General features: G+C 34.5%; 9 protein-coding genes across 9 annotated transcripts; 4 read left to right on the forward strand and 5 right to left on the reverse strand.

The window, feature by feature from the left end:
- Window positions 1–177: 177 nt before the first annotated feature.
- GCK72_021481 (uncharacterized protein) lies at window positions 178–833 on the reverse strand (the record flags this gene model as incomplete). The annotated part of the gene is made up of 4 exons (XM_053734294.1): window positions 178–265; window positions 309–390; window positions 661–731; window positions 778–833. The coding sequence occupies 4 exons, from the start codon at window positions 831–833 to the stop codon at window positions 178–180; spliced, it is 297 nt and encodes a 98-aa protein (XP_053583207.1).
- A 1,416-nt stretch (window positions 834–2,249) lies between these two features.
- Window positions 2,250–3,557, reverse strand: GCK72_021482 (uncharacterized protein; the record flags this gene model as incomplete). The annotated part of the gene is made up of 7 exons (XM_053734295.1): window positions 2,250–2,340; window positions 2,393–2,474; window positions 2,520–2,616; window positions 2,661–2,817; window positions 3,260–3,292; window positions 3,335–3,416; window positions 3,470–3,557. 7 exons carry the CDS (start codon window positions 3,555–3,557, stop codon window positions 2,250–2,252), a joined length of 630 nt encoding a protein of 209 aa, XP_053583208.1.
- A 635-nt stretch (window positions 3,558–4,192) lies between these two features.
- On the reverse strand, window positions 4,193–5,006 carry GCK72_021483 (uncharacterized protein; the record flags this gene model as incomplete). The annotated part of the gene is made up of 5 exons (XM_053734296.1): window positions 4,193–4,280; window positions 4,324–4,405; window positions 4,663–4,745; window positions 4,804–4,880; window positions 4,929–5,006. The coding sequence occupies 5 exons, from the start codon at window positions 5,004–5,006 to the stop codon at window positions 4,193–4,195; spliced, it is 408 nt and encodes a 135-aa protein (XP_053583209.1).
- Window positions 5,007–5,161: 155 nt separating this feature from the next.
- Window positions 5,162–5,965, reverse strand: GCK72_021484 (uncharacterized protein; the record flags this gene model as incomplete). Its single annotated transcript, XM_053734297.1, has 6 exons — window positions 5,162–5,249; window positions 5,293–5,374; window positions 5,419–5,515; window positions 5,641–5,716; window positions 5,764–5,837; window positions 5,882–5,965. 6 exons carry the CDS (start codon window positions 5,963–5,965, stop codon window positions 5,162–5,164), a joined length of 501 nt encoding a protein of 166 aa, XP_053583210.1.
- A 130-nt stretch (window positions 5,966–6,095) lies between these two features.
- Window positions 6,096–7,930, reverse strand: GCK72_021485 (uncharacterized protein; the record flags this gene model as incomplete). Its single annotated transcript, XM_003104526.2, has 5 exons — window positions 6,096–6,186; window positions 6,230–6,311; window positions 7,050–7,065; window positions 7,114–7,332; window positions 7,751–7,930. 5 exons carry the CDS (start codon window positions 7,928–7,930, stop codon window positions 6,096–6,098), a joined length of 588 nt encoding a protein of 195 aa, XP_003104574.2.
- Window positions 7,931–9,938: 2,008 nt separating this feature from the next.
- GCK72_021486 (uncharacterized protein) lies at window positions 9,939–10,196 on the forward strand (the record flags this gene model as incomplete). The annotated part of the gene is made up of 1 exon (XM_003104542.2): window positions 9,939–10,196. The coding sequence occupies one exon, from the start codon at window positions 9,939–9,941 to the stop codon at window positions 10,194–10,196; it is 258 nt and encodes an 85-aa protein (XP_003104590.2).
- Window positions 10,197–13,052: 2,856 nt separating this feature from the next.
- On the forward strand, window positions 13,053–13,667 carry GCK72_021487 (uncharacterized protein; the record flags this gene model as incomplete). Its single annotated transcript, XM_003104483.2, has 2 exons — window positions 13,053–13,235; window positions 13,617–13,667. The coding sequence occupies 2 exons, from the start codon at window positions 13,053–13,055 to the stop codon at window positions 13,665–13,667; spliced, it is 234 nt and encodes a 77-aa protein (XP_003104531.2).
- Window positions 13,668–15,014: 1,347 nt separating this feature from the next.
- On the forward strand, window positions 15,015–15,817 carry GCK72_021488 (uncharacterized protein; the record flags this gene model as incomplete). Its single annotated transcript, XM_053734298.1, has 6 exons — window positions 15,015–15,098; window positions 15,143–15,216; window positions 15,263–15,419; window positions 15,464–15,560; window positions 15,605–15,686; window positions 15,730–15,817. 6 exons carry the CDS (start codon window positions 15,015–15,017, stop codon window positions 15,815–15,817), a joined length of 582 nt encoding a protein of 193 aa, XP_053583211.1.
- Window positions 15,818–16,027: 210 nt separating this feature from the next.
- GCK72_021489 (uncharacterized protein) lies at window positions 16,028–17,740 on the forward strand (the record flags this gene model as incomplete). Its single annotated transcript, XM_053734299.1, has 8 exons — window positions 16,028–16,066; window positions 16,112–16,185; window positions 16,237–16,393; window positions 16,438–16,534; window positions 16,580–16,661; window positions 16,714–16,772; window positions 17,528–17,609; window positions 17,653–17,740. The coding sequence occupies 8 exons, from the start codon at window positions 16,028–16,030 to the stop codon at window positions 17,738–17,740; spliced, it is 678 nt and encodes a 225-aa protein (XP_053583212.1).
- Window positions 17,741–19,380: the final 1,640 nt, after the last annotated feature.

Here is a 19,380-nt window from a genome sequence, read left to right on the forward strand (position 1 = left end):
CGCGGCCCTTTTCTCTGGGCCATGCTGCCCATTTCGTGGGCAAAGTGCGAAAAAATACCTGAGTCGTTTCTCTTATGCAAACTTTCGGTTGGTTTTCATTTGCTTCTTATTGTATTGTATTCAAAAAATTTGACAAATGATAAGCATGAATTTCATTTTCAACAGAATCACAAATGTTTAGACATCAATTTTCTTTGTTGAACTTTCTTCTGATCCGTCAACTATTTCATACAAATCATCTCCATCGTATTCTGGGCGGAGCTTACTAGAAACAATTTGATTTACTTTTAAGATACGAAGAAACGAACCTAATTGTCAAATGAAGCTGAGCACTGATATAAGAATTGATGAGGAGAAGAGGTATAGTGAAGAATTGGGCATGGAAAGAGACTATAAGTTGAAGATAAATTTAAAATAGAAAAATACCACCAACAAATGAATTTTCTCTTCAATAGATCTGCCTTAGGCCCACAGAGAAGCTGTTGATTAAATAAAAATATGCAGACAGTGAGGGGAAACCATTGAAGAATCTTTAATTGCTAAAATTTTGAATTTAATACAATGATCAACCAACCGTATAATAAAAGCCTATTTTAAAGTGTTTTTGCGGTAGCCGAAAACAAAAAAAAGCTGTCAGAAGAGCCGAAAACTCTGCTGTACCAACAAGGTATGCCAGACAAACTCCAGCATTATAAATGTCAGATCCAGATAACCCATCGAGTTTTCGAAAGCTAAAAACTATCTATTAAGAACTATTTTTGAACAGACGGAACAAACTCATCTATAGCCATAAAAGCTATAATAATGATATGACGACATACAGTAGCGAGCATAAGTGAGCACCCCTTCATACTTTTATATGTAACTCTGTTGAATCGTGTCCGTTTTGCATAAACTTTTTTTTGAAAGAAAGCCAAAGTATTCAGCAATAAGAAAATATGTTTTTTGAAAAATTTGCGTTTGCTGATTTTTTCGATAATCGATTTTTCCTGATCTTGATTTGAAAATTCGAAAAAAAACTTTTTATTTTTCTCTTGGAGATATTGAGTTTTTAGTTTAAAAATGTTGGAAAACACTCGAATAAACAAAAAATTATGTTGAATCGGCTTCTCAACTCCTGAGAATCGTGCTAGAGCTCCAGAAGTCAAAAGTAGTGCCTTCGGGGAAATCATCATAACTCATCAAAAAACTCTCAAAATTTTTTGAAACATGTACCAAAATACGTTTCTTGAGTTTTTCTACAAACCAACATTAAAAAATTACAATTTTAGAAAAAATAATTTTTCAAATTTTTTTTCACTCAAAAATTATTTTATTCTCATTTTTTCTCAATTTCCGTTATTTTCTGGCTATAACACGAACAAGGAATACATACATGTGTTTTGTTATTTGTGATAAAACACTTTGCATACAGTTTTTGTAACGTATGTACGTTTTATAGCCAGAAAATAACGGAAATTGAGAAAAAATGAGAATAAAATTATTTTTGAGTGAAAAAAAATTTGAAAAATTATTTTTTCTAAAATTGTAATTTTTTAATGTTGGTTTGTAGAAAAACTCAAGACACGTATTTTGGTACATGTTTCAAAAAATTTTGAGAATTTTTTGATGAGTTATGATGATTTCCCCGAAGGCACTACTTTTGACTTCTGGAGCTTTAGCACGATACTTAGGAGTTGAGAAGTCGATTCAACATAATTTTTTGTTTATTCGAGTGTTTTCCAACATTTTTAAACTAAAAACTCAATATCTCCAAGAGAAAAATAAAAAGTTTTTTTCGAATTTTCAAATCAAGATCAGGAAAAATCGATTATCGAAAAAATCAGCAAACGCAAATTTTTCAAAAAACATATTTTCTTATTGCTGAATACTTTGGCTTTCTTTCAAAAAAAAGTTTATGCAAAACGGACACGATTCAACAGAGTTACATATAAAAGTATGAAGGGGTGCTCACTTATGCTCGCTACTGTACACTGCGCAAACTAGGGCAAACCATTGCTGTAAACAAGAGTTTATTTATTTACAGAAACAATTCACTGAACATACTTCTATTTTTAGAGACTTATTGATTGATTTGATTTTAATTTCTTTTTCCAATAACTCGCGTCGAACGTTTGGTGCGTATCCCATTTTTGGTTTGTGAAAACTTGAGAAAATGAGTTTAAATTTTTGAGCAAAAGCTTTTATGTGTTTACGCGTCATTTATTGGAAGTTCGCGCAAAAATCATATGAATTTATATGATAAAAAATCAAGAGATATCTATTTTCTTTGTCGAACTATCATCTCCTCCATATATCACTTCATACAAATTATCTCCTTCGTATTCTGGGTGGAGCTTGCTAGAAAAAAACTGAATTCAATAAACGGAGGCAAGAATGACAAGAAACACACCTAACTTTCAAGAAAACCTGAGAACAGATGTAAGTAGTGCCGAATAAGAGTGGAATGGCAACGACTTGAGCAAAGATAGTGACTGCAAATCATAAAATGTTGGAAACAGTTGAAAAATAATACTTACAAATGAATTGTTGTCTTATCTGATCCACTTTAGATCCATAAATAAACATTTTATTGAATTGTATTATCCAGAAAACTAGTAGGAAACTTTGAGCAATCTGGAAAATTTAGAGAAACTGCTGAGCCTGGCAAATCTACTAACCGTAAAATAAAAGCCGATTTTGAAATGTCGTTGTGGAAGTAAAAGAGTTAATACGACTATGAGGATCATGACAATTATGATATGTATGAGAACATAAAGCATGGTGTACATACAACTCTCCAATTCTGATTTAGTCAAACCATCGAGCTGAACACGTCTGAAACATTTTTTCTTTTTTTAATAAATAAAATAGATAACGAACGTACGATTAATACCGGAGCAGAAAAAATAAGGATAGCTATGGCATAACATAATATCAAACCCGGAATCCAATCCTGGAAATAAGTTGACTTTCGAATTTTCTGATTTCTTTGACTTACTGCTAATTCAAATGACTTTTTAATAGGATAGATAACAATCTCTTCTCCAATTAACCTCTTTCTATCTCTTGGAGCGTACCCCATTATTGGTTTTTGAAGTGAGAAAGTGGAGAGAAATGAATTATAGGATTTTCAAAAACATTATTTTCAAGTAAGTTTACGCGTTTATTTTCGAATTATAGTAGTTTTTCAAGAAAAGCTTTGAATTTTTTTTTATTCCTTTCAGAAGAATAAATTTTCTTTGTCGAACTTTCTTCTGATCCTTCAATTACTTCATACAGATCATCTCCATCGTATTCTGGGCGGAGCTTGCTGAAAAATCCTGAATTTAAATAAAAATCACTGGCAACATACCTGATCTTCAAGAAAAGCTCGGATCTGATGTAAGTATTGATGAAGAGAAGTGGAATGAAGAAGACTTGGAGAAAAATCGGTACTGAAATTTTGAAATTTGAAATTCAGCTCCAAACCATAAAAAAAGAGACTGACTGATAAAGTGTCGACGCAGTTTATATCTATTAGGCTCAAATATCAAGTACCTATTGAAACCAATGATCCAGGAAATGAGAAGAACCATTTGAAAAATCTAAACCACATTATGTAAAATGTAGTTTCAAGAAGGGTACTTACCGTAAAATAATAAGCAACCTTAAAATACTTTCGTGGAAGAAAAACGGCAAAAACGGGGGTCAGGAAGGTGACACATGCAATGTACAAAAAAAGGAACCAAAAGAAATAAAAAATATTGTTAACTTCAAACTCAGGTACCCCTTCGACTGTGCGGTATCTGGAACAAAATTTACGGTTCAGTTTTTTGGTGTATTTTTGATAAATTTAAACATACCTATCAACGATAGCTGCCGCAGGTAAGACAAGGAGCAAAGTAACCATATAAATCACGTAAATATTTCCAAACCATTGCTGAAATAATTTCAAACTGTTTGATATAAAAGTTATTCAGGAACTTACTGCTATTATTAGAGATTTATTTTTGATTTTAATTTCTTTTTCTAATAACTCGCTTCGATCGTTTGGTGCGTATCCCATATTTGTAGAATTGGCGAGAAATGAATTTTGAATAAATCGTGAACAAAAATAAATCAAAACAGAGGTTTGCAAGTTCACGCTTTGTTTGGTAACAGTTTGTTTTCTCAAACGCTCTGGTTTACAAACAGATATTGAAAATCAATTTTATAAATTTAGTAAAAAATGTTAATCATCAGTTTTCTTTGTCGAACTTCCTTCTGATCCTTCAATTACCTCATACAAATCATCTCCATCGTATTCTGGGCGGAGCTTGCTGAAAAATGTGAATTTTCTAAATAAAATTGCTAGCAACAAACCTAATTATCAAATAAACCTGAGCACAGATGTAAGTATTGATGAAGAGAAGTGGAATGAAGAAGACTTGGAGAGAAATTGGTACTGAAACTCGAAAATCAATTCATATAGAGTAGAAAAGTACTAACTGATAAATTGCCGACACATTTTTATTGCACTTGATCTTAATACCAAATACCCATAAAAACCAATTATCCAGAAAACGAGAAGAGTCATTTGAAACATCTTAACCACTTGATTTAAAATAGTTTTTTTTTAAATTTTTACCGTAAAATAATAAGCAACCTTAAAACACTTTCGTGGAAGAAAAACGGCAAAAACGGGCGTCAGGAAGGTGACACATGCAATGTACAAAAAAAGGAACCAAAAGAAATAAAAAATATTGTTCACTTCAAACTCAGGTACCCCTTCGACTGTGCGGTATCTGGAACAAAAATTATGGTTTAGTTTTTTTAAAACTTTTTTGATGAATTTAAACATACATATCAACGATAACTGCCGCAGGTAAGACAAGGAGCAAAGTAACTGTATAAATCAAGTAAATAGTTCCAAACCATTCCTGAAATAATTTAAAACGGTTTGATATAAAAGTTATTCAGGAACTTACTGCTATTATTAGAGATTTATTTTTGATTTCAGTTTCTTTTTCTAATAACTCGATTCGATCGTTTGGTGCGTATCCCATCTTTGTAGAATTGCCGAGAAATGAATTTTGAATAATTCGTAAACAAAAATAATTCGGAACAGACGTTTACAAGTTCATGCTTTGTTTGGTAACAGCTCTACGTAGTTTTTACAGAAAAGATATTGAAAATCAATTTAATAGATTAAAAAAAAAAGCTAATCATCAGTTTTCTTTGTCGAACTTCCTTCTGATCCTTCAATTACTTCATACAACTCATCTCCATCGTATTCTGGGCGGAGCTTGCTAGAAAATATTGCATTTTGTATAAAAATCGCTAGCAACGAACCTAATTATCAAATAAACCTGAGCACTGATATAAGTATTAATGATGAGAAGAGGGATAGTGAAGAATTGAGCGACGAAAGAATCTGCAAAATGGAAATAATTATTTTTATAGAAAAATACCACCAACAAATGAATTTTCTCTTCAATTGATACGCCTTGGGTCCACAGAAAAGCTGTTGATTGAATATAAATATGCAGGCAGTGAGGGGAAACCATTGAAGAATCTGTTGTTATTAAAATTTTTAATTTATTAAAGAAATCAACCAACCGTATAATAAAAACCAATTTTAAAGTGTCTTTGCGGGAGCAAACTAGGGAAATAAGTTGTCAGAATAACCGAAAGCCCTACATTAATATAAACGTATATCAGAGCAAATACAGTATTGTTAATGTCAGAAGCAGATAGCCCACCGAGTTTTTGATAGCTGAAAAAACAATCTATTAAGCTTATTTTTAAACAGATAAAACAAACTCAGCAATTATTCCAGTAACACCAGTAGTAATAAAAACGACGAAATAAACTGTGAAAACTAAGATAAACCATTGCTGTGAATAAGTGGTTGATAAAACAGTTATAGCCCTTAACATACCCAAGTAGGGAACGGTTTTTTGATTGGTTTGATAATTATTTCTTCTTCGAGTAAATCGCTCCGTTCTCTTGGAGCGTATCCCATTCTTGTTTAATGAGCAAAATTGAAGGAAATGAATTTAGAGAGATATTTTTGGAAGCAAATGGATTTATGAGTTTACGCGTAATTTATTGGGATTTCGCGCAATAATTACATAAATTTATATGATGAGAAATCATGAGAGATCAATTTTCTTCGTCGAACTTCCTTCTGATCCTTCAATCACCTCATACGAATCATCTCCATCGTATTCTGGGCGAAGTTTGCTGAAAACAATCACATTTTCTACAAAAATAACTAGCGAAAAACCTAATTATCAAATAAACTTGAGCACTGATGTAAGTATTGATAATGAGAAGAGGGATCGTGAAGAATTGAGCGACGAAAGAGACTGCAAGTAGGAAATAAAAAATTAAATAAAAAAATACCACCAACAAATTAATTTTCTTTTCAACAGATCTGCCTTGGGTCCACAGAAAAGCTGTTGATTAAATATAAATATGCAGACAATGAAGGGAAACCATTGAAGAATCTGTAACTGCAAACATTTTGAATTTAATACAAAGATCAACCAACCGTATAATAAAAACCAATTTTAAAGTGTCTTTGCGGGAGCAAAAGAGGGAAAAAAATTGTCAAAAGAGCCGAAAGATCTGCTATAACAGTGAGGTATGCCAGATACCATGCAACATTGTTAATTTCAGATTGAGATAGTCCATCAAACTCTCGATAGCTAAAAAACTATCTATTAAGAACTATTTTCAAGCATACGGAACAAACTCATCTATAGCCAGAAAACCTATAATAGTGCAACTAAAGACGAGATAAATTATGAAAACTGCAATGAACCATTGCTGCAAACAAGTTTTTATTAAATTACTGAACCGAATCCACAAACTGAACTCACTACTATTGCTAGAGATTTATTTTTGATTTCAATTTCTTTTCCCATTAAATCATACCAATCGTTTGGTGCGTATCCCATCTTTGTAGAACTGGAGAGAAATGAATTTTTGTTTTGAATTTTAACAATTTATTATTTATAAGTTCACGTATTTATACATTCATTTTCTATCTACCCGACAATTTTCAGGTAGATATAACAAGAGATCAATCAATACATACATACATAAAAACATTCTCATCTGGACATGAAGATGATAAAATTATTCCATTACTGTCCGACTCTATACCAAGAGTCTATACGACGTAGTGGTGGACGATTTTCTCGAATTCTGATTCTCCAGACTCTCCAGACTCTCCTCGCTCTTTGATCGTTTGATTTTGCGTTGCAGCTTCTCCTGGACACGACTGAGGCTTGCCATACGGGAGATTGACGGAGAGGTGGCGAAGTTTTTGGTAAAATGGGGATGGTTTTTGGAGGAGGTAGTAGAGAGGATGGGCACGTCGTCCTAAAAAATGTTGTAAATTAGAAAAGTAGGCTGAAAATGGGTCAGAAATCTAGAAATTCTCTAAGTCACTAGAAATGCGCCTGGGAGTCACTGAAATCGCGTGCAAATAGCCAGCACACCAAATCCGCGCAATCATTAAATTTCTTGCTAAAAAACTAATTTCAACAATCTAAATTTTTCAAATTCGAATTCTCCATGTCTTTTTACCCCTATCCACCAATTTTCAGCTCAATATCTCAAACTGTCGGGAGATCTGATGCATTGTACGCAATTTGAGCAAGAAGTGTTTGCGTACCAAACACCACATCTTACGACAATTCGAATTATATTACTATAACTTGCTGACTAGAGGTAAAAAGACACGGAGAACTCGAATTTCATACCTTTAAGTCTCAAAAATCTCAAAATTTTCACTAACCACTCCCACAGGAATCCGAATCGAATGATTGCTTGTCGTTGACTCTGTAGATGCTCTTCTCGAATTTTTGGTTCCAGAAAACTTCTCAAAATCACCAGTGGATCGGGACGCCTTGAATCCCGGCGTGTGGTGAAAACCAGAGAATTCAGAGACGATTTCAGCAAAGTATTGGATTTGCATTTTGATATCTGAAAGTATACGAAAATGAATTGCGAAAATTGATTTAAAAATGTAAAAATTTAGAGTTAAGAAAAAAATTCTCAAAGAAAAGTTGACCCACTTCCCGTCACCACATTTTCCCTCGTTTATATACCTCCAACACTTCTAAGCCCCGCCCCTTCACTCTGGAACATCACAGAACTATTTGAATGACTATGACTACAAGATGCATGTGTCTCTCTAGTCAGAACAAACAGTCAGAATAGGAAAAGGGAGGAGGAGGTGACGAAATTGTAGGGGAAAGGGAAAACACTTCTAATTGGATTGTTGTGTTAAGGGAGGAGAGGGGAATGATGATAATGGTGATGTTAGAAGGATGACATTTTACAGGGAAAATATATGTAAGATTTGCAGCAAAAAACTGGAAAAAACTGCGGGATTACTGTAGAAATGTTGAGATTACTGTATTAAGAAGATTATACGTGCCTAGTCAGAAAAATCTGTGACAAAAATAATTACGTCCTGTCCACCCAACCGAAATAAGCCGTTCCCTCAGAAAATAGTGGTTCCGATGAATCAGATGATGACTCTGAAGGCCTGTGTGAAGTTTTGTGTCGTGCGAATTTTGTAGCCAAAACGGCTAGAAAAAGGTGACAAAAAAGGTTGTAGGGAGGTAACTTGGGAATTGAACGAAAAATGAAATTGAGGGCAAATTGAGTGCATAAAATGGATAGTGCAGAGATCAAGTGGTTTGAAAGTTGAGGGGGAAGATCTTTATCTGAAATTTCAGATCGTTTTCAAAATTTTGAAAGGAAGGGAACCTTGTCATGATTATACTCATTTAGACCGCCTTGACGTGCTGATTTTGAAATGATAAAATATACTGGTCTTAAAACGAAAATCGTTAGTTGATGGTAGATTTTAAACAACAAAAAAAATCTGAACATTTTTGAAATTGCAAAAAATTGATTTTGGCCATGGTTAGCCTCATTAAAACCGCTTTGATGTGCTGATTTTGAAAAAAAAAAACAAAATTTATTGGTCTTAACACAAAAACCATAACGTTACGGTAGATTTTAGGAAAAACATTCTGATATTTTTTTGAAACTTCAGAAAATTTCAAATTTCAGGCATGATTATATTCGTTCGAACCGCCTTGACATGCTGATTTCAAAAATATAAATTTTATTGTTCTTGACGCAATATTGACTGAGTTACGGATGATTCAGTGAAATTTTCGAATTTCGAAAGTTTTCGAAAATCTGTAACTTTGTCAGTATTAGACAGATTTTGGTGGTTTTTGGCTCAAAATGTGTGTAATTTTTTGTACTTACAAAGAAAAATAATAGATTTTATAAATATTATAAAAAAGCTGACAAAGTTTTTGCAAATTGTTTCATATTTTCGAGATATTTCGAAAATTCAAAACTTTTTTTGTTTTTAACACTGGTATTTTCAACAAGAAAACTAAAATCACCTTTCATCTTTTTTGTTTTCTGATTTTATACAATTACCCCAAAACCATAGATCCCCCTGGTCAGACCAGGAAGTGTTCGGGTAATTCCTCAATAAATTTCTTTTATTCGTTTTTTTGTTCCAAAATCGAAAAATAAGATAGACCCAACTCGCACCCAACAAATAAATCATGGCTATCCATCAATCTGAAAAATAAAAAATGTTCAAACGGAAAAATAGGAAAATAGTGAAAATCACATGATACGCACTCGTTGTTGTTGTTCACAGATTTTTCCAGACATCCGTCAAAATGTGTGCACCTACAGTAGTCTACAGTAGTCTGATGACGTCATCTGTAAAAAAATTTTCAGAAAATATTCTTGCAAAAGTCACGTCTCCACATTTATCATTTACCATCGTCGACGTTCCTTGTCTCCTATTTCTCTGCGTCTCTCCACTCTCTCGCTATGTGGGTAGGTCAACAATTAGATGACAATTGCGGAGATCCACCCCCTTCCAATCAGCCATCTATATAAACAACGTCAACGTCTTCTTCTCCAACGTCTTCTGAATCATGAAAGTCTCCCAAGCCATTTCTGAAATAATCGCCGAGTTCTCCGGCATCAATCGATCGCCCAACGCCGCGCCAGTGGCAAAGTGCTCATCCAGAAAGTGCTCCATGGCCACACCACCTCCATCCTGCACGTCTTCTGGTCAGAATTCTGGAGCGTCGTCGCCAAGGAGGAAGGTGTCCGAGCCGGCGCAACGGAAGCATTCAGTGGTTATTGCTGTTGGAGTGGTTAGTCAAAATTTTGAGATTTTTGAAACTTAAAATTATGAAATTCGAGTTCCCCATGTGTTTTTACCCCTATACAGCTGGTTAATTCAAAGTGTCGTAAGATGTGGTGTTTGGTACGCAAACACTTTTCGCCAAAATTGCGTACAATGCATCAGATCTCACGACAGTTTGAGATATTGAGCTGAAAATTGGTGGATAAGGGTAAACAGACATGGAGAATCTGAATTTGAAGGTTTGAGAGTGTGGAAATTAGTTTTTAAGCAAGAAAATTGAAGTTTTTGGGTTAAAAATTGCCCAGATAACATTTTCAGACCCCTAACTTGCGCTAAACCCCTGAAAATTGGCACCAAGACTAATCTTGATATGACAAATTCAATTTTCCAGCTGTCCATTCTCTATTAACAACCCTATTTTCTAATTTTGCTTATTTTCCAGAGCCAAATCCCAACCTGCACCATTGACAAGGCCAAGCTGCTCTAAATTGGCCACGCCCCCCCGCCTCCATCGATGTCTTCTGAGGATCAGAGCAGCGGAGCAAGAGAATTTGTCGTCTAGTGAACTAGATTTGAACCTAATTGTATATATTTGTACAGTTTTTGCAATTTTGAGAACAGAGAATAAATTTGTTTTGAAAAAATTGGTTTTGAGACAATTTTTGGCGATTTTTTTTGTGAAAATCCGCAAAAAATACCATTCTTAGTGTTCAGACATCCTTCTTTACATTTTTGGTCGGTTTGACATACCCACTGATCCAATTAGTACGCCGACTTCCGACTGCTTGATATGCTACATGGCTTAGTACGCATGGTTGCACATCGAGTGATTCAGAAGACTTCAGAATACAAAATACGGGGGTGAATGATGAAATCAGCTACAGTAGTCCTATCCCGGCTACAGTAGTCGAATCCCGTCTACAGTAGCCCATATTTCAGCTACAGTGCTCTCATAACCACTCGACAATAAACCTGCGCAATGTACAGTAGTCAAATTTCAGCCAGCTACAGTACTCCTGTCCCCAATCTAGAATAGTCATATCCCGACAACAGCACAATCTACAGTACCCCATTCTCATATCCGTCTACAAAATACACGCCTAGAAAAGTTCACACATCATTAAAATCTAAACTCAACAACAATTTGTCGCTTATTCTCCCTGAATGAATTTCTAGAAAGGTTCTAGTTATTTTTGTGTGTAGAAAATGGGAAAATGTGTAGTATAATCCTGTTAGTCAAGGCAGTGTGGGGGAAACTAGACGAGTAGTGCTTTGGAAATAGGAAATTTGGACTATGATTTAGTTTTTTGGATATGTAGGTGGTGTACTGTAGTCCAGGAATGTTAGGGGTACAGTAACCTGAAAGGTACTGTAGTCGTTACTGTCATACCACAGTAACCTTACAACTTCTTCGGATTTGCAGTAGTCCCTAGTACCGTAACCTTAGAGTTACAGTACTACTTTACCCTGTAACCTGCCTTAGTACAGTAACCTCGGAACCAAAGAATTACAGTAATCTCTGGTACTGTAGCCCTGGAATGTCAGTGGGTACTGTAGTTTTCTTAATCTTCACCAGTGCCGAAAATTCCCGCTGAGTGCGGACATCCGGAAATTCAGACACACCGACAGACATGTAGAAAACAAACAAAAAACGGAACCTTTCCTTCACGTCACCGTAATCCTATCACCATATTTTCAGAATTTCGATGTTTGATTTTTAAAAACTTGAATTCCTGGACTCACATGTCTTTAAAAATTGAAGAATTGGCTGAAATTCCTAAATATGATGTCAAAAACCTGTTACCGTAAGATAATCCAGGATTACTGTACTTCAACAAAAATATTATTCTGTGAAAAATGAAAAATCACATGTTATCGTGTCTTCCGGTTGTTATTTGTTATACCTTATACCAATCACCAGATTTTAATTTTTTGCAGTGCAAAGTCTGGAGGAATCTGAAACATTTTTCGATTGATTACAACCAAAAAAAGTTCATCTCTGATCTTATCATTCAATGATCTTTGCAATACCACCACCCGTGTTGATGTTAACCTCATTGTCTGAATCGTTTCGCATTTTTTCATTGAAAATTGACATCACATGGCGGGGGGAATGCCCTTTCAAAGATCATATCAGTGTTCCGATGGGATTAAATGACTAATAGATGATTTCTATCATCTTTTCTCTCTCTCTCTCTCTCATCATCTATCTCTCATTACACAGCCCTCCCCCTATAAATAGTCACGCATTAGCTAATGGTTTTTTCCATATAGATATTTTCTTTTCATTTATGTAATTATTTACTTAGGTTTTGCTGTTCTGTAGGTCAGATTTGTTTTAGCGCGGTTTTTTTTGTCTTTCTGTCTTTCTGTTTCTCCGGATGTCTGCTAGCTAGGATTTCAGAATGCTCTGATTTTTAGATTTCGGATATTTGTCTGTCTGTCTGTCTTTTTGTCCGGATGTCCACTTCTATGTCTGCCCAGAAAAATCCGATTTTCGAGTTTCTTCAATATTTTTTTGATGTATTTGGATTCCTGGGCAAAGTTCCAAAAGCTCAATTTTTCAAAATCCGTTGAAAATGACCCAAAAAAATATGAAAAAACCGGAAAAAATGTGAAAAACTCCAATAAAATTAGGAAAAATCTCATGAAAATTTGGAAAAAACGCAAAAAAAACTGGAAAAACCCCAAAAATTGGAAAACTTTGAGATCTGTCTGTCTGTCTGTGTGTCTGTCTGTCTGTCCAGATGTCTGTCTAGATGTCCGTTTGTCCGGATTTCCCGAAACTCCGTTTTCCCATACTCCAAGTTTGAACCGCGTCTCTTTCTGTTCTCATTTTGTATAAAAACATTTTTCCAAAAATTTCAATTTCTCTGTTTTTCAGAACTTCCTAATAATGAGCACCCTCCTCGACATGGTCTCCGACTTTGCCGGATTCCAATACACGCCAAAATTCAAGTCCACAACTTGTCCACCAACACCGACGTCTTCTGGAGCGACGACGCCGGTGAGAAAGATGTCGGAGCCCGCCGCTGGAGTACAACCGAGACGACACTCGGTTATTATTACGGTTGGAGTGGTAGGTTAAGATTTTTGAGACTTAAAAATATGATAATCCAGTTCCTCGCGTCTTTTTACCCCTATTCAGCAGGTTTTAGCATGATAATTCAAAGTGTCGTGAGATCTGGTGTTTGGTACGCAAACACTTCTCGCCCAAATTGCGTACAATGCATCAGATCTCACGACAATTTGAGATATTGAGCTGAAAACTAGGGGATAGGGGTAAAAAAACATGAGGAATCTGAATTTGAAGGTTTAAAAGTGGAGAAATTTGTTCTTCAGCCAGAAATTTGACGCTTTTGAGTTAAAAACTGGTAAAAAGGGACCCTGAAAATTGGCACAAATCTTGACATGGCAATTGAAATTGAAAAAATTCTTCAACCAAAGTACATAATTTCAGAACAAATCCTCCGACTTCCCAGAGCTTCAACGCACGCGGATTGTGGAATAAACTCTTATAATTTTTTTTTGAAATTTAGCCAAAACCTTGTTTGTACATATATAAATACTTGATCAACACTTTTCTCTTTCCACACGATATCTTATCAGCCCCTTCCCCCTCCCCAACACGTGTTCTTCTTGTTCCGTGTCTGTTTTCGATAAGATCACAAGATGATATAGAGAGATGGAATGATGGGAGATCACATGAGGAAAGAATACAATTTGAGGGGGGTGAAAATTTCAGATTTCGAAAAAAAAATGGTTTGCAGTGAACATTGGGAATTCGCTGATTTTTGAATATATGTCTGTCTGTTTGTCTGTCATGATGTCCTTGTTACTAAAACAAACCATTCAATTTTCGAAGTATTTCTCATAATTTCTTGATGTGGTTCAAAAGTTCGACAAAGAAAATTGATGATGAACACTCTTCTAAATTTATAAAATTGTTTTCGAATATCTTTTTGTAAACCAGAAAAAACTGTTACCAAACAAAGCGTGAACTAGTAAACCTCTCTTCCAAATTATTTTTGTTTACGAATTATTTAAAATTCATTTCTCTCCAATTCTACAAAAATGGGATATGCACCAAACGATCGAAGCGAGTTATTAGAAGAAGAAATTGAAATAAAACCAGTCAATAAGTCTATAAAAATGGAAGTAAGTTCGAAAAAAAAATAGATATATCAGAATATCGGTGGGCTATCTGCATCTGATATTAACAATGCTAAATTTCCTCTGGCGTACCTTATTTTTAATGCAGGAATTTCGGCTTTTTTTACAGCTTTTTTCTGTCTTCGGCTCCCGCAAAAACACTTTAAACTTGGATTTTATTACACGGTTCGTTGATCTTTGTATTAAATTCAAAATTTTAAAATTTACAGATTCTTCAATGGTTTCCCCTCACTGTCTCGATATTTCTATTTAATCAACAGCTTCTCTGTGGACCTAAGGCAGATCTATTGAAGAGCAAATTTATCAGTTGGTGGTATTTTTCTATTTAGAAATTTATTTCCAACTTGCAGACTCTTTCCACGCCCGATTCGTCACTGTCCCTTTTCTCATCATTAATACTTACATCAGTGCTCAGATTTACTTGAAGATTAGCTTTGTTGCTAGCGATTGTTCTGGAAAATTCAATGTTTTTCAGCAAGCTCCGCCCAGAATACGACGGAGATGATTTGTATGAAGTAATATATGGAGGAGATAGTAGTTCGACAAAGAAAATTGACGTCTCATGATTTATTATCAGATAAATTTATGTAATTATTGCGCGAACTTCAAATAAATGACGTGTAAAACCTTTTGCTCCAAAAAAAAAACTTGAATTCATTTCCTTCAATTTCTTCACTAATTACAAATGGGATACGCTCCAAGAAAACGGAACAATTTACTCGTTGAAAAAATAGTTATCAAACCAATCAAAAAACCGTTCCCAATAGACGTATGTTGAAAGTTATGATCGTTTTATTATCCATTTGTTTACAGAACTGGTTCATTGCAGTTATCACAATTTATGAAGTTTTTTGTATCACTACAATAGTTTTTGTAGTTATAGATGAGTTTGTTTTGTCTGTTTAAAAATAATTCTTAATATGTAGTTTTTAGCTATCAAAAAGTCGATGGGTTATCTGGATCTGACATTGATAATGTTGGAGTTTGTCTGGCATACCTCTTTTCTAATGCAGGAATTTCGGCTCTTCTGACAGCTTTTTTCTGTTTTCGGCTCCCGCAAAACCACTTTAAAATCGGTTTTTATTATACAGTTCGTTAATCTTGGTATAAAATTCAAAATTTTAAAATTTACAGATTCTTCAATGGTTTCCCCTCACTGTCTGTATATTTATATTTAATCAACAGCTTTTCTGTGGATCCAAGGCCGATCTATTGAAAAGAAAATTCATCTGTTGGTGGTATTCTTCCATTTTGAAATTTATTTCCTACTTGCAGTCTCTTTCCATGCCCAATTCTTCACTATTCCGCTTCTCATCATCAATACTTATATCAGTGCTCTGGCTTTTTTAATAATTAGGTTCGTTGCTAGCGATTTTTCTAGAAAATTCAACATTTTTCAGCAAGCTCCGCCCAGAATACGACGGAGATGATCTGTATGAAGTAATATATGGAGGAGAGGGTAGTTCGACAAAGAAAATTGATGTTTAAAATTCTTAAAGAGAACCAATAACATTTTTTGAAGATTTAAACCGTGAACTCAAAAAACTACTATTATTCAAAAATAAACGCGTGGACATATAAAAAATTGTGTTTTAAAGGTGGATCCCCCTTTTAAAAATTCCAGAACTCATTTCTCCAGTTTCTCACTTCAAATCAACAATTGGGCAAAGAAAACAAAAAAGTTTAATCAAAGAAGAGATGATTATCTACCCAATCAAAAAATCTTTTGAAATAGGAGTAAGGTAAAGAAATCAGGTAATTAAATAATTAATGTGATTACAGGATTGGATTGCGGGTGTAATAGCATGTTATGACCTAGCAATATTTATTATTCTTGTTTCGCTGGGAATCGATATGTTTGTTTTTTTAAATGTTTATTTATTTATTAAAATTTGAAAAAATTTCAGATATAGTCGCGTGGATGGTTTGTCTAAATCAGAATTGGACAGTTGTGTGTACACCATGCTTTATCTTCTCATACATATCATAATTGTCATGATCCTCATAGTCGTATTAACTATTTTACTTCCACAACGACATTTCAAAATCGGCTACTATTTTACGGTTAGTAGATTTACCAGGCACAGCAGTTTCTCTAAATTTTCCAGATTGCTCAAAGTTTCCTACTAGTTTTCTGGATAATACAATTCAATAAAATTTTTATTTATGGATCTAAAGTGGATCAGATAAGACAACAATTCATTTGTAAGTATTATTTTTCAACTGTTTCCAACATTTTATGATTTTCAGTCACTATCTTTGCTCAAATCGTTGCTATTCCACTCTTATTCGGCACTACTTACATCTGTTCTCAGGCTTTCTTGCAATTTAGGTGTGTTTCCTGTCATTTTTGTCTCGTTTTACTAAAGGTTAGTTTTTTTCAGCAAGCTCCGCCCAGAATACGATGGAGATGATCAGTATGAAGTGATATATGGAGGAGAGGGTAGTTCGACAAAGAAAATTGATCTCTTTTGATTTTTTATCGTATAAATTTATGTAACTATCAAAAACGTAAACTTAAAAACCTTCTGCTCTAAAAAAATATCACTCTGAATTCATTTCTTTTAATTTTTCACCAACCAAAAATGGGATACGCACCAAACGATCAATGCCAGTTATTAGAAGAAGAAATTAATATCAAACCAATCAATAAGTCCCTGAAAATAGAAGTACGTTTAGTTACTTGCTCTTTCGTCTCAGTTAAATCAATAAATACAATTTTACAGCAATGGTTCACCTTACCTTAGTTAGTTTAATTAATTTATGTCGTCGTTGGTCTCACTACTATAGGTTTGATGGTTGTAGAGGAGTGTGTTTTTTTCTGTTAAAAAGAAGACCTTCTAGATTGTTTTTCAGCATTCGAAAACTCGATGGGTTATCTGGATCTGACATTGATAATGCTGGAGTTTGTCTGGCATACCTCACTTCTAATGCAGGAATTTCGGCTCTTCTGACAGCTTTTTTCTGTTTTCGGCTCCCGCAAAAACACTTTAAAATAGGTTTTTATTATACGGTTGGTTGATATCTGCATTAAATTCAAAATTTTAAAATTTACAGATTCTTCAATGGTTTCCCCTCACTGTCTGCATATATTTATTCAATCAACAGCTTTTCTGTGGACCCAAGGCAGATCTGTTAAAAAGAAAATTCATTTGCTGGTGGTATTTTTCTATTTTGAAATTTATTTCCAACTTGCAGTATCTTTCCGCGCCCAATTCTTAACTATTCCTCTGCTCATCATCAATACTTACATTAGTGCTCAGGTTTATTTGATGACTAGGTTTGTTGTTAGTGATTTTCCCAGAAAAATCAACATTTTTCAGCAAGCTCCGCCCAGAATACGACGGAGATGATCTGTATGAAGTGATTGAAGGATCAGAAGGAAGTTCGACAAAGAAAAATGATGTTTGAAGTATTAAATTTTGTTTTGATAAAGTGCTACATGAGTTATGAATAACCAATTATGATGAAATAAATGGAAAAAAAAGTGAGAGGCTTCAGATATGGTCATGATATATCATGAGATATGCGAATTTGACTCTGAAAAAGGGAAATTATAAAATTTTTCCGTCTGTCTGTCCGGCCGGCTGTCCGGCCGACTGTCTGGATGTCTGTTTTCGAAGGGTGACCTAGAAAAGCAAAATTTGGATTTCTAGACCATTAGCCCTAATTTTTTGTTTCTCGGTCTGTCTGTGTGTCTGTCCGGACGTTCAGATGTCCAGTGAAGATTTCTTGTGCAACTTTCTTCACAACGACAGGTGCTTTGTTAATTTTTTTGCAAGAATCTTTCATTTTTAATCTTTGAGACACCATGTTTTTATATTTTCAGCTGCAAGAACCACAACTTTCACAAATTCATTTTTCGAAAATGTCGGATACCGATTTCGACTTTTTAGAATTCAAAAACTCCACCGCTTTCCTCAATTCTTCCTATAGTATACCAGTACTGTACCCCATCTATGCAATAATATTTTTGTTAATTTTCCCATTTTACATCCATGTCTACGAAGAAAACCGGGAGAAAGAACAGGAGAGTTTGGTATTCCTTATCATAAATCACTTCCATTTTATGATTAAAAAACTCCACAGGTGTTATTTAATTGCTATAATTCTTACTGTAGCATCTTCAGTTTTCTATTTTTTGGATGGGAACATTTTCTGGATTTCCGGATTTCTATTAACTGTAGTTGTTAGTATTATGACTCTGATAATGGCGCTGACTTCAAGAGTGAATCATTTGCTACTTAGTTGTCTGGCAATTGGTAGATTTTTAATATATTTCTACCCGGAAACCGAGAAATTTTTGACACTAAAAAAGAGGTCGTTGAAGTGGTTGATATTTTTTTGTTATCTATATTTCTTGCTGGAATATCTAGCGACTATCATTTTCATTGAAATTGTGCCGGTAAGTGACTATTACCATTACCATTACCCATATCTACCGTACCCTATAATAAAGGTTCAGGTTTACTATCTATCATTCAACATCTTTCTCCTGATATCTGCTTTGTTTTATATCCCCATCTTCTGGAGAATCCGAAAACTAAAACACCTCCCATCAGCTCAACTCAACCAACCGCAAAAATATGTTCTCTGGCAATTAGTAGCAAGTTTGCTCATGAAAATTCTCTACATTCCAATATATCTCAACGACATGGAAATGGATCTCACAGACCGTATCATTCAATGTATAATGACTGATGTGATGGCTACTCCTGTCACAATACAGATAGCGTATCTAGGGTGTAGCAAAAGGAATATGCAGACTTTGCGGGAGCACATGAGGAGGACCAGATGGACAAGGTGGATCTTTTCTAATGGTTATAAAGTGGATCCAGTGAGCCATGGGACGGTGGAATTAGCGGTTTCTACTAAATACTGACTTGCCGCTCAATTAAATGGATTTGACAGCACATAACTTTATTATGAAAATGGTTTATCAAGAAAAAACCAGCAATATTCAGAAAGAATTTCATAAATAAACTCATCAACCAATATAACTCCGACTTTGTATCTGCCCCACTCGAGAGTTCCCACATTTCGCTAGATTC

This window comes from Caenorhabditis remanei, chromosome V (assembly GCF_010183535.1).
Source record: "Caenorhabditis remanei strain PX506 chromosome V, whole genome shotgun sequence".
Lineage (NCBI taxonomy): Eukaryota > Metazoa > Nematoda > Chromadorea > Rhabditida > Rhabditidae > Caenorhabditis > Caenorhabditis remanei.